The following is a 14,242-nucleotide window of genomic DNA, read 5'->3' on the forward strand; positions in this document are numbered from 1 at the left end:
TTCTGAAGGTACATTTAAAATTGAAATACAACTTAATGAAAAGGAAGAATTGCATAGCACTAAGGATTTAGCCTTCAGCAAAACAATGAAAAGAGAAGCTTGTTTGGTTTTGATAGGAGCCATCTATTCGATAGTTAGTCATCCGATATTATGTACATATTATATATATATATATATATATACTGTATTTCAATTAAAGTCTTATTTCTCTCCAAGCTTGATTTCTCCAAACTGGGTGGTTTGTTGGTGGTGATTTTTTTTTTCTGTTTTTTTGTTTTGTTTTGTTTTGTTTTAAAGTCTAAACAAAACACTTCCTGGCACTTGGCTACTACAGCAATTCCTCTGAACAGACACAAAACCAAAGTTTTCTTAAAGTGTCCCTCTTAAAGTGTCCTTTTAAGTGGAAGTGTCTTTCTGCTACATATTCATTCATTCATTCATCAGAAAAATGAAATAATCCACAGTGCTATGTGTCTGGGTCCACCGAGCACAGTGGCTTGCCAAAATCCAATCCAGGCTGGACTGATCAATTCTCACAACAGGGCTGCTGAGCCCTGCCTGCCCCTCGGTCCACATAGTCCAAACGTCAGGCTGGTAAAGCTTCAGAAAGCGTAAACAAGCACCATGTTAGTTAAAGGCCTCTATGTCCCTGCAGGCAGAGATTTAGCATTTTTTTCCTCTTCATGTTTTTTTTTTAAATTAAAAAAAAAAAAACAAAAACAAAAACAAAAACAAAAACAAAAAACTATCACTCCGGATTAGAAACGTGCGGTCACAGCACAAGGCTGCATTCTCCCCCTGCGTCCTTTTATTTTTCCCGAAGAAAGCTCTAGTCCTATCTGAAGACAGACAGCTTTGTTTCTGCAGCTCAAAATCACAGGTTAGGCTGAGGTGGGGAGGAAGGGGAGCCCTTTGCTTTCCAGAGGCCTCAGTGTTGCAGAACTTTAGGTAAAGATACAGTATGATCTCTTCATCGCCTCTGCTGTGCATTGACTGGGTAGGCTAGGGTGACATTGAGAGAGTCGTTGTGCTGGACAAGGGACGTGTGTTGGTAATGGAGCACCAATTCTTTCAGAGAGTTGTACAAATTATATGGCTCTGCAAATCCATACCCAGTCGGCGTTTTGTTTATAACACAGTGCTTTACTTCACCATCCACCCTAGAAAGGAGAAAAGGAAAGAGAGAAAACTTAGTTATTCTGAGATCCAAGTTTGTGAAAGACTTAACTTTGTAATTACAGAATGAAATAAAGGAGAGATTAAAAAAAAGTAAGAAACTGGCTGGAAGTTAAGGACTTCTCCCTTAGTAAATAGCTTAATGACTACTCTTACACTGCTAGTGTCTCATACTAAGGCAGATAGAAAGTAAAATGCACAGAGTATCAGGCCTGGATTCAGAAAAATCTGAGCTCAAATACAGCCTCAGATATATTTAATTAGCTGTGTGACTGTGAAGAGGCACTTAACCTCTTTTTGCCTCAATTTCATGATCTGCAAAATGGGGATAATAATATTAATTACTTTCTAAAGTTGTTGTGAGGATCAAGTGAAATAAAATTATAAATCACTTAGCACAGTGCCTGACACATAGGAGGCGTTAAATAAATATTAGCTATTATTTCTATTATGAAATATTCTTCATTGTGACATAGTAGACAGGGCTCTGAGCTTCGAGTCAAGAAGATCTAGGTTAAATTCTACCTAAAACTACTACAGTTTTCTCAGTTATAAAACCAGGTTAATACCCCAAACCTCACTGGGTTGTAACAAAGCTGAAATGAAATGATGGATAGAAATCTTGTCTTCAGATCCATAGTCCTTACTTAAAGTTATCAAACCCTGTTTCCTACAAGATGCTCTTAATTATATCAAAGATGGTCTTTTTGCCACTGTTTACTAAGATAACTTACACCTCAGAAGTACTATTATTAAATTGAAGTTCATTTTTCAAGACTATTCTCAAACGACTGAAAAGACACCTTCAAAATACACTAAAATGAAAGGAATCTATACTTGACTTGTCAGAATGAATTTCAATGAGTCTTATCTGTCTAAGCCATGTTGACCAGTGCCCAACATGGCCTTGGTGAGCATCAAATGGCAGTGGTGCTCTATGCTGTAATCCTTGGTTTCTGTGATTTAATCCCTTAAAGACAAGGAAATATGTTTTCTTAATTCCTCTGATCCCTAGTAATATCTAATGCAGTTTGTCACATACAGAGCCTTCAAAAGTTTTTATTGATTAAATGAATCCTGATTTTAAGAAATATCTGAAATAAAATAAAATTCACTGAAAATACATACACTACAGAGCAAGCAAAGCATCCCTGTTTGCTGCTCTCTCGGACCAGGAAAGTGCCATCCCGTTTGCCTCGCAAGAGGTTCTCTGCTTTGCTTCTGTTGCTGCTTCCCACATTCCACGTTCTCTCATCATGGTGCGGCAGATCCTCATCATCTTCCACCATTGAATATTGGCTGCACAAAAATAAAAAAGATTTTATATTTAAGATGCATATTGTTGGCCACTGCACTAATTCACGGAGAGGATGCATCATTACCATTTGTATAAGGCCTTCCCACATCCACAAAACAGGATCAGAAATGTAAAGTAGAAAGAAACCTTAAAAGGCTAACTAATCCAACTTCTCATTTTAATACATGGAGAAACTAGGGCCCAAAGATTTTAAATGATTTTCCCAGTGTCACACAGGTAGCATAACCTGGGTGCTTTGGTGCCAAATCCAGAACTATAGTGATGACCATCGTTTCAGATTTCCTTTTGTTCTAGCCTGGGGTTAGCCTTGACTATTTCTCCCTTAGTGTCTAGACAAAAATGTTACAACAGTTTCATATTTGAGGCAAGAGAAGGATTTGGCTCAAAATCCTTATCTTTCTTATTTTAACAGGGTCAGTTGCTAGAGATCCTGCAATGATATCAGTTACTACCTTAAATGCCCCCTGAACATATCATATGCTTGCTATCAAAGAACTCCATGTACAATCCCAATAGCAAAATACCCGAATACTATAAACTACTGTTTGTTCACAATTTCACTCAATAAAAATCCTGGGAGATGGACTATTCTAATATTCTCCAAAGAATGAAAACAACTCTAAATATTGACAGAACATAATTTTTCCTCTGATAATTTCAAAACACACTTCTGGATCTCTGTACCTCCTTCATGGTCATTATTATGAATATCCATGATCATTTTACAGAGGAGAGGGGAAAAATGCTGGTGACCTAAACTTTCTGTCTAGTTAGGTTCTAAGAGGGTTTACTAGTTTATCCTGGAGGCGGTTCCAAACTTAGTGAATTTCCGCTACTCCAGGAAAGAGACATCAAATAAAGTAAATCAATGAAATGAGAAATGAAAGGCTATATACAAATTCTATCTCACTTGATGTTCACAACAACCTGAGTTGTAGGTGCTACTTTTATTCCCATTTTACACTTCAAGAAACACCAAGTCAGACAAAGGTTAAGAAAGGCTACATTTAAATTCAGACCCTCTTTATTCCCAGGTCCAATGCTCTGTCTACTGCACCATATAGAAAGCACTAAATATGGAAATAGAGACTTGTTATGAATACTGATCCTGACATTTAATATGTGTGTGATATAGGACAAGTCATTTAATTTTTGTCACTAGCAGGAAAAAAAAAATTGGGGCCTTACTTTCATTTGTAAAATGAGTGGGTGGAACCAGGTGATTCCTATAGTCTTTTATGGTACTAAGTCTATGATCCTGTATCTCTATTTGTGTACATCCTAAATCTGTGTTCCAAAGGCCATTTACTGCATTCTCAAGAACCAATTAAAGCTTTTAGTTTTCTATTCAATAGAAAAATAAAAATAATTTGCCCTCCCTTTATTTCCCTAATCTTATATGCCTAGGTTATTGTTTTAGACCCTGATGCCTATGGCCTCCCCCCCACCCCCAAAGTCAAGAAATGTCTTGACAATACCCTTGTTGTGGATAGATACTTACTCTTCTGTATTTTCGTTGCCCAACCATTCATTCAACTTTTTTTGTCGGACACCTTTCTGAGTCAACCACCTATAATTAAAACAAAATAAAAATCAAGGTCAGGGTATAATGATATAGAATACATCACCTACAAATAGTTTGCTTTGTTAGCTTTCAATTCAATTTTCTTACATCAAGTATTGGTCCCTTGTCTTCCTCAGTTGAATGAGATCTGGCTTAATGCTGTTCATCCGCTTGTCAATCTCTCGATACTCAGCTGCTTGCTTCTTCAAATCCTCCTCCAACCTTCGTCTACTATCCACTATTTCACTGATTCGAGACTTTAACTTTTCATAATTATGCATAATCCTGGAGGAAAGAAACAGACTTGTTCAACAGTAGGCTCATACATGAGGTTTCTATATAATTGATAAGAATTTTCAACTCAGGGGCAATTAGGTGGCATGGTAGATAAAGCACCAGTCCTGAAATCTGGAGGACCTGAGTTCAAATCTGCTCTCAGACACTTATCACTTCCTAGCTTTGTGACTCTGGGCAAGTCACTTAAGCCCAATTGCCTCAGCAAAAAAAAAGTAAAACATTTTCATCCCAAAGTTTTTATCTCAGCTAAAGAAAATACCATTTCTAAACTATACACCACAGAGAAAGCTGGCTGAGACTCAGGAATTTTAGGCCAAATAAAAATATTAACCCTTTAAATATCTACTGACCTTTGTATTTCTTTCTCATTTCCTTCACGTTTAAACTTTTCTATGTATTCTTTGCTGTACCGTTCCTGGGTTTGGCACTGTTCTTCAAATATCTTTATTGTTTCATTAAATGCTTCAATTGCTGTTCTTTTCATTTGGATTTCCTGCAATGTAATTTTTTTTTTTAAAAAGATTTAAAGCTTCAGATCAAACAGACAATATCCATCACAACATAGACAAAACATTTGATTGGTTTCATTCATCCAAGGGGTATGTTGCTGAACCAGGAAGACTTGAATTCAAACCCTGTTTGCCTCAATTTCCTCATCTGTAAAATGAACTGGAGAAGAAAATGGCAAACCATTCTACTAGCAGCTTTGCCAAGAAAGCTCCAAATGGAGTCATGAAAAATTGGACACAACTGCAATGAGTGAACAAAAGCTTTCTAAGATCACTAAACACACCGTTTCCTTGAACTGCTATCCCATTATGAATCAGTATCTTATGGCATTCATCTTTCCCCACCTTATCTGCCTCAGATAAGTATTTGCAAAGAGGCAAGTGGAAGAGACCCATCACAGATCACCCTTTGAGAGATAGACACAGATAGATATACACACATATATATACACGCACACATACATACACAACCCCCCAACATAAAACTTCTTATATCTATGATTCTAGTAATATTTTAAAAATATAGATTATTTTATATATGCATATGTATATAAAATACATATGTACTTGATCCTGTTTTTTAAAAGACAAATATAACACTATATCATAGAAACACTGATTATATATTATAATTACTACACATACACACACACATATTCCACAAAATTTGCTCCTCACATTTTTCCCAAAGCTAGTAAGGGACTGAGCTTAGAATCAAACTTATATACCATCTGACTCCCAAAGCCAGATGGTGACCAGATTAAAATCCAATAACCTAAAAATTCTGAAGTTGAAATGTGACTAGAAATAACTTACCTGAGATGTACGCGTATAATCTTCATATAATCTATCATATTCTCTGCTTTTTTCTTGGAATTGAGTGTTATATTCATGTAATTTCTTTCCTACAGCTTCAATACTATCTTCTTTTACTACTTGATCCTGGAAAAGAGATTAAATTTTTTTTAAAAATTTTAATTGAATTAAAATTTTTCTCAGTAAATTTAAGATTAAAGACATTTAATTTGGCCCTTGTTTAAAAAAAAAAAAAAAAAAAAAAAAAACAACCAAAAAAACACCTATTCAGGAACACACAAAATTCCATTTAACTATTTAAAAGAAGGAAAGGACATTCTTGATTGCAAAATTTTCAAGCATGATTTTGTACAAATATAAATCAATGGACTACTTCAACAATTTTTTTCTTTATTCAGAATTATTTTAGTGATTTACAAGTAATATCTTGTTAAAAATCTAGTCATAATTGGATTCATTTACCTGTTGGTATTTGGATACTGGATAAAGTAATTTCACATCCAGTTTGGGATTATACTGAGCTAGAGATTCATTCCGGTAGTGGTTTATCAGTTCAACCACAGAGTTGAAAGTCAGTGGATCAGAGAAGCCATATTTCCCATCTCGATGAAATATTTTGATTAATTTATTATTTCCTCCTTTCCTATGAATAAAATACCAGAAAACAGTGTTAATCTCTAAAGTGCAACTTCTATTTAGGAAAGTGTTTTAAAGTCAATTTAAGTGCTGATTTCCATTACATGAAGTCTTACCTAAGTGTAAGAGTATAGTCCCCATGCATTTTAGTGGAAGCATCTCGGACCAAAAAGGTACCATCTGCTGTATCACGCAGCTTTTCATTTACTTCTTCCCTGAAGTAAAAAGAATAGTAACAAAAATAAATATCCACTTCTATGAGGTAGCAGTTCTAGCTTTAACAACTGAATTTTTTTTTCTTTCCAGATTAAATTTCATTATTCTGGTTTTATTTGGAGACAAAGCAATTTTCTTTCTCTCTCACTTAAATGTCTCTATATAAGCAAGTCCCTTGACACAAATACTAACAAAACAAAACCAAAAAAAAAAAGTATTCAACAATCTCCTGCTATAATCCTTACACAAAAAGTCCTTCCAAACTATTCCAACATCTCTGAACAATCGACATGGCTAGGAACAACCTCCCCAATTATGATATAGGCTTCAAAACCATTGTTCATTTTTGGTATAAATGTGAAAAGATTAAATCTTGCAAGTTTTGCTCTTAGCAGAAGGTCCAACTTTTTACTCTGTTTCTAAAGCACTGCCCTTTTAATTTAAGCTCTTCCTAGGCATGTCAGACAATCATAAAGCTCTGAAAGTATTTAATTTCATAAGGCATCAGGCCCTCATTGCTTCTCAAGTCCCAGTGACTTTTTTTGGTCATCTTTGGAATAGAGCCAACTATGCTTCATGTTTATGTTGGAAGCTATCTTGAAATGGATCCCAGCAAGCTGGTAGTTTTCCTGTTCTTAATAATGAGAAACATAAATGGGACATATACAATCACTTTGTATTGCTGCCTTACCTTGAGATGTCTCCCCAGTACCACTCAGCATCTTGTAAGGACATATTGTTATTCATACCGTTGTTAGTTGTTACAGTAGTGGGTTTGGATGGCTTGGGAGGCAGTGCTACAAAGGATGGAGAGGGGGAAACAAAGTTTATTTTCATTCAGTCCAGAATAAAAACTATACCTATTGGTCTTAGGACAAATGACATTACAGTGTATGCAAACAATTAAACAACTAGGAAATACAGTCCTGAAAATAGCAACTCCTGAATATATCTTGGGTAGTTTTGTTTAATATATTTCAAAGTATGGATCAAAAGAATTCAAAGTATAGTAAAGAAAACTTGTCTGAGGCAGATAAGTGACAAAAATTTAAATAAAATATATTTTCCAGTTTGTTTATAATGAAATTGGTGTCTGTTTCATTCCATCAACATATGACCATGAGGAATTGAGTCCGGCTTAATTTCCTCGTCCTATTTAATTATCAAGGAGAAATTTGGTTGCTCTCTTTCACAAATGCTGTTGTGGTAATAAAAACAGCTCATCTCTAACAGTGTGTTTCAGGAAGAAGAATTAGGTTTCTCTGATCCTTAGTATTTTGTGCACTGATCTGCCAAAAACCACTTTAAGAAACCCATCTGTGACCTAAATATCCTTAGTGTTAAGCGTAATATTCTGCTGAATAAATTGTGTTCCAAATGCCAAGACTAATTAAAAACCACATCCCCCTTTCTCAATGTCAAAGCAGCATACATACACTAGCAAGTGCCAAGGAAGATACTGCAGCACTTCTGAATTACTAGCTGGGGAAAGGAGGGAGGGGGAAGGACAAAGCTGGAATCAAGATTTAAAATTGGGGAGTTGGGGAGGTATGGGGAAGGAAAGAGATGTTTAAAAAAATCAAAATAATTCTGAAATTAGGGGAGGGGGTTGTAGTTTAAAAGTTTTTTTTTTTAATGATTTTATTTAAGAAAAATTCTGCAGCTCTTTGTGCAAATAAATTAAGGTTTCATAAAAATTAAAGAATAATAAATGTAAGCCCAAGTCATATCTGTTTTTAACAATATCTTAAAATGAACAAGAGCAAGTAAAACTGAGTATTTGATTTAGAATATTTTCGGGCCAGGAATTAAGTTGTAAGCATTGTTATATTTTAAATGCTCTCACTAAAAGTACATGGCAATGTGTTATTACTGCAAAGTACCAGCGCTTTCTCTCACATTCTTCCTCCTATCCCCCACCCCAAAGAGCAGAAGCAAAAAAGGATGCAACATTTCAACCACAAAACAACATACAATAACAACATGACCCAGACAGCAAAGGATTAAAACTAACAAAAGGCAGAACTAGAAAGTCTGAATTCAATTCACTTCAATCCAAGTAATAATAATTATTTACCATAATATCCTGGCTTCTCACATGAAAACCAACAGTTTCTTAAATTTCTATTATGTTCCAACTCATTTTTATCCGTGGGGAAAAAAAAAAGAAATCAAGGCTAGAAATATAAAAAGGACATTTGACAGCAGCTGTCAAAAGACTAACATGAAGTAGCCCTCCACACACAATCATACACTGCAGCATTACCTGGAGGATCCATTTCTATGTAAAACATCAAGTCTGTGCCACAATGTATATCTGTCTTAGAACAGTCTATATCCAGGTCTTCCATATTCCAAACAGTATTGTACATTTGTATAAGAGTTTCCCTGGTTAAGCTCAGTTATAAGAAAAGAGTCAGGCTCTCTTTGTAATGGTGTCTTGGAATTCATTTTAAAACCTATAAGGGGCTGCACTGTAACCTATTACATCATACACCCCAGCCAATCAAGTCAGAATAATGTCACCAGACCCCTCCTGCTTCATCATTTTGTTCTATACTAATCTTAACACTATTTCAATCTCGGGGAGACTGTACATTTAACAGGACTGCAATGTATGCAAGCTCATCTACTCAAAAAGGTGTTTAATATGACGGTTCTTTCCTAGCACGGAGTTTTCTAATTCATTTTTATGACTCCTTGCAGCATGGTACGTTCCACTGTTGGCAGGTTGACAAAAGCTGATATGCTGCAGCACGTAGCTTTTTTTTTTTCCTCCCCCTTTTTTCCCTTTCCCTAGTGCATCTGGGTTTACAGATAGCCAGGTCATTTCTTGGTTTCAAAATCTTACGAAGATGTCAAAATTCTACATTTAGGGTAGATTATATATTCCTTAAGTAGCAGAATAATAACAAGACCAAGTACTCTTAACTACTGAAAGATAGACAAATGTTATTCTGATTTAATTCACTTGAGTGTTTTAAGCCCAGAGCCCTTAAAATTTACCACTACATCAGAGGTATATTTTTATAAGACTTGGACAGAAAACCTTTCCCCCTCTGCAAAATATTTTAAAGCTGAACATAATTGTATGAAAACCCCTCCCCCCTCCAAAAAAAACTGAAATAGGCATGAAAGTGAATATTAACATAGAGGATAAACATAATTGTCAATCCTTAATGAGAACTAAAGTAATAAAATGGAAGAAAACTAGGCAATTTAATATGCCTTTCCAAACACAGATGGTTTATTCATCACAATGCAGAGTATAGTACAGCAACAAATTATTCCTCACCCTTACTTCCATCATTATAGCTAACTTTGCCATTAATTCTTTCAGAGAGTAGAAAATCTCATTACAATTTTTTTACTCATTATACTATCCCTACAGTGTCTCTTTTTAGAGACCAACATATCATCTTATCAGCATTTAGAAATAAGACATGAATTTCTTGTATGTATATGATAATTTTTAGTTCCACTGAGGCCTAAAGTCTCCACTATAAATCAGATCTACTAAATTCAGTGTATTCTAAAGAAAGAAAACACAACTTTTCTAGACAAATGGCGCTTATCTGAACAGCTAGGCAAGTTAGCAGAGTCCTTGAAAAAATGCCTGCATTATTTTTTTTAATGTATATCATGCATTTTTTAAAACAATATGAAGAGTACAGATGGCACTGAAATTTATTCTTAGGATTTTCATCCCATCTGGCCACATACTAAATGGACACTACGGACAAGCCATTGAATTGTGCGTATGCACTTGTACTGTATATGTGTACATTCTCACTATCCTCCATTCCAGTGATCCTACCTCCAAATTCTATCTGTATAAGGTAAGAAGACATTTAAAAGAGACCAAGACACTTACAAAAGAGTGAGGGGCTGGAAATGTCAATGCTAAATTACAGTCTTCTGCTTAATATAAACTTGTAGACTGACTCCCCCCATCTTTTAAAGTTAAAATTAAGATACCATACTGCCCCCCCAAAGAAAAATTAAAACTATTTAAAGCAATTTTTTAAAATAACTTTTCAGTTAGCCAATTCCAGACAGCTATACTTGTACAATCAAGTTAGCACTTAACCCAAACTAGTCTAGCTTGCTGTGATAACATATGGTAAGCCAGCACAGGGAGGACAGAGAGACAGGTGATTTTCCACTGCCTCCCTAGGACCTGGCTTAGGAACAACTTCTAACCAAGCACAATGTAATTATCTCCTTCCTTCTCTTCCAATCCAAACACAATCTTTCCCTGCTGTCCCTACACATACACACTCACAAAAATTACTCTGATCTATCGCCGTTCTACTGCTTAAAACCCCCCTCAACTCACAAAATCCATAAGCAACCTAGAAGAGAAGACCTCATGCTTTTCAGGAGAGTGAAATACAAGTGAGGGGGAGGGGGAGACAAATCAGAAACAACTTACTCTGTAAGTTATGCATTGCAAATGTTTTCCTCTGATATTCCTGGATCCAACAATATGAAAAATCTACAAAACTATTTTTCCAACAAGAAAATAGAAAAAGCCCCCAGGACTCCCCCAACTGGTTCATAAATTGGTTCCAATCCTGTCTGAACCAATTGAGGGAAGGGGTAGAAAAGTTTTCCTGAAGAGGAATTCTACAGCTTTCAATTAACGTTCCATAAAATCCACTAGGAAACGGCTGAAACATGTAGTCAGAAAAGCTGAACCCTCCTCCTTCTGCTCTGCTCTGAACAGATGCAATCTCAGTGCAGTCCGAGGAGATCCACTCCTATCTGGCTCATCATTAAAAAGCGAACTCAATTTCAGTACTGTACTGTGGAAAAAAAAAAAAAAAAGCTCAGTCGCTGGCACGTCTCTCTCAGATAAAGATCTCAGCTTCATGATTAACTTGGGCAGGTTCAAATATTTGCTGAGCCAGGGATTTCAGGTGGGGGGAGGGAGGGAAAAGCCAGAGTCAAAGTAAAAGTTGTCATCAGCTAACAAGTGGCCAACTCGGGGCTAACTTTCTCGTTTTAGCCGAGCACATGAGAGAGAAGGCCATTGTAAGCAGACCTAAAATAAGCTCTGTAACTGGCTGCAGGACTAAAGTAACCGGCAGTCAAGCAAGGCACTATGAGCAGCTAAACACAGGAAGTGGTTGAGCTAGTTCAGCAAAAAATAGAATCAAAGCTTTCCTTGTAAAGTTCTGAACCTCTCAGAACAACCCAGGCACATACAGAGTAACTGGCTCACAATCTTCCCGGCTACCTCCTCTTCCTTCTCCTCCTCCACACTTGTGCAGAACCCGCTACTACAGGTGCAATCTGAAGACCCTTATGAAGCCGCTTCATCCCAGACTTGGTCCACTTAATAGCACTGGCAGGGAAGGGATTAAAATTATAGATCCCAAAATATGCGTAAGGGAGGGTCTCTCAGTAAAGCTATTATTATGAGGCATGAATGGAGCACTTCACAACCATGTGGAAACTTTGCAGTCATTCCTGCAAGGTTGATTTTGCCTGACAGTTAAATTGCCACGCTATTTTCTAATAATTAAGAGGTGTGCTCACATTATGCTTTATCTGATGGCTATGTGGGGCAAAGGACAAGTTGGGGAAGACATTGGAATCAAATCATCCCAGAGGATGTTTTTGTTTCCTGTATGTGAGGAAGTTATAGGGAAGAAGAGAGCCGTGAAGAGTATAGGCTATACTGTTAGATAAAGCACATTCGTCTGACTGACCAAAAATATCACAGGTATCAGTTTAGATACCTCTATGGATGTTGTGAGCACAATAAGAGAATCTATCCCATTTCCTTTCTGCACAGAAAGGAGAAAAAGAATCAAGACCAAGCTACAAAAGAAATGATCGTTAATTATTTTTGGTCACATGCAAAGAAGCTAAAACCTACATCCTCTTCATGATTTTCTGCTTTCTATTCTGTGCTTATTATCACCTCTTCATTTCCTTTGAAGCTAAAGGGTCTTCCCAATATCCATTTTACACTTGGAAAGCAATCCAGCACTATACTGAGTGATCACAGGGCTAAGAAAAGAAATAGCCATGGCTTGACATATAATTAACAGATACAAACACCAAAAACATACTTTAGGATTACTCTCATAATGCAAGAGATACTCTGATAAAATGGCTAAAATGTTTTGACATTCAAGAATGATTTAGAAATTATCCCTCTGTGGTCTAGCCTATAAAAATCCAACTTTCCTGATAAAAAGGCAAAATTAAATTAAAGTATTTAAAATTTAAATATTTGCCAGCTAATTACAGGATTAGCATGTAGCCAGTTTAGGCTACAGGCTAATCATGTACTATCATTTGTTTTTGTAAATAAAGCTCATCATCTTAGAAACCTCTTTTTCTTAGCATACAAGAGTTGTCATATCTAAAGAATTCTCATTTCAATCAAATCAAAATTTTAAAGATTAAATTATTTTCCAAATCAACCAAGATATTTATTATGTTTTAAAATTAAATTATCCATCAGAGAAGACCTCTTTTTATTTACTAGAAAAGGTCTTACAATACATACTTGGAAATAGTTTGTTCAAATAATTCTTCATGAATTCTATTATCTATGTAGATGCTATGATATTACTGGAAAATGGGATAAATCACTTCTCAATGCATCCTTCTCTTTGATGAAAAACTCATTAAAAAAAAAAAAAAAAAAAAAAAAAGACGGCAACCCTAATAACTTAAAAAAGGGAGCCCTCTACTGGCAAAAAGAGAAAGTGTATATGTTTCCTGAAAGAAAATTACAAATTCAATCTCCAAGGCCATCTTTTGATAAAGTCGAATTTTTAAGTCAACTAAGTTTACTTAACTCGACATGAGAATCACTTGTTACCAAAAAGTGAACACAAACTCTATAAATTGATTACCTAACAAAATGCTAACATCAATAATATTGCCTAAGGACAAAGTATGTAATTTTTTTAAACTAGATTATGTCCAAAAGACACCTTGATAAAATTTAACATATCCATAACATTTGCTTATGTATCAGGTTTTTCTAAAAGTATAATGCATGGCAAATTTTACTATTTTAGAAGACCTAGTATAAAAAGCAAATCAAAAATGTCATCAGCAATTCAATTCCTGGTAGTCATACTGAAGACCCAGATTCTATGAGCCTTAGAACACAGTTTGAAAATTGTTCATAACAAATAATCAATAAAATCATTTTGCAAAATATTTTAAATGCCATAAAATATACACAATTTTACATAAATTTTAAAAAATATTTTATAACGAGACATGAAAAAGGCAAATATTTTAAATTACAATAACAAAATGCTTCCATATGATACCAAAATTCTCTCAAAGTTTAAATCTGATAACAAACATTAATATGTGCTTCAGATAATTGCTGTAAACTGAAAGCTTTTAGAATATACATTCACTGTTTTTTATGAGCAGTGCTTAACTAATTGCTAATAACTTAAAAAGCACTTTCAGGATTTCAAAGAGCATCATAAATATCATCTCCTTTTATTATAGAAACAACCAAAGGAGGTAGGTGCTATTATTACCCCCTTTTTATAAATGAAGAAACAGAGGTTGAATGACCTTTTACCAGGGCCACATAATTATTGTGTCTGAGGCTGAATTTGAACTTGGATTTTCCCAAAACCAGCGCTCTTATCTACTATGCTGCCTCTCTGCCAAAATCTGCTACCTCCTCTGTCTATCTCACTCCTCTCTTCCTCCAAG

At 35.4% G+C, this 14,242-nt stretch overlaps 1 protein-coding gene across 1 annotated transcript in view; it reads right to left on the reverse strand.

Annotated features, from left to right (window-relative positions):
• Positions 1-699: 699 nt before the first annotated feature.
• PIK3R1 (phosphoinositide-3-kinase regulatory subunit 1) overlaps positions 700-14,242 on the reverse strand; it is a 91,609-nt gene continuing 78,066 nt past the window's right edge. The window contains 9 exon segments of the mRNA XM_074282371.1: positions 700-1,160; positions 2,305-2,475; positions 3,996-4,064; positions 4,167-4,343; positions 4,706-4,848; positions 5,681-5,806; positions 6,143-6,323; positions 6,433-6,531; positions 7,224-7,329. Of these exon segments, the coding sequence (XP_074138472.1) occupies positions 971-1,160; positions 2,305-2,475; positions 3,996-4,064; positions 4,167-4,343; positions 4,706-4,848; positions 5,681-5,806; positions 6,143-6,323; positions 6,433-6,531; positions 7,224-7,329 (1,262 nt within the window). The 3' untranslated portion in view covers positions 700-970.

Source organism: Sminthopsis crassicaudata, chromosome 1 (genome assembly GCF_048593235.1).
Source record: "Sminthopsis crassicaudata isolate SCR6 chromosome 1, ASM4859323v1, whole genome shotgun sequence".
Lineage (NCBI taxonomy): Eukaryota > Metazoa > Chordata > Mammalia > Dasyuromorphia > Dasyuridae > Sminthopsis > Sminthopsis crassicaudata.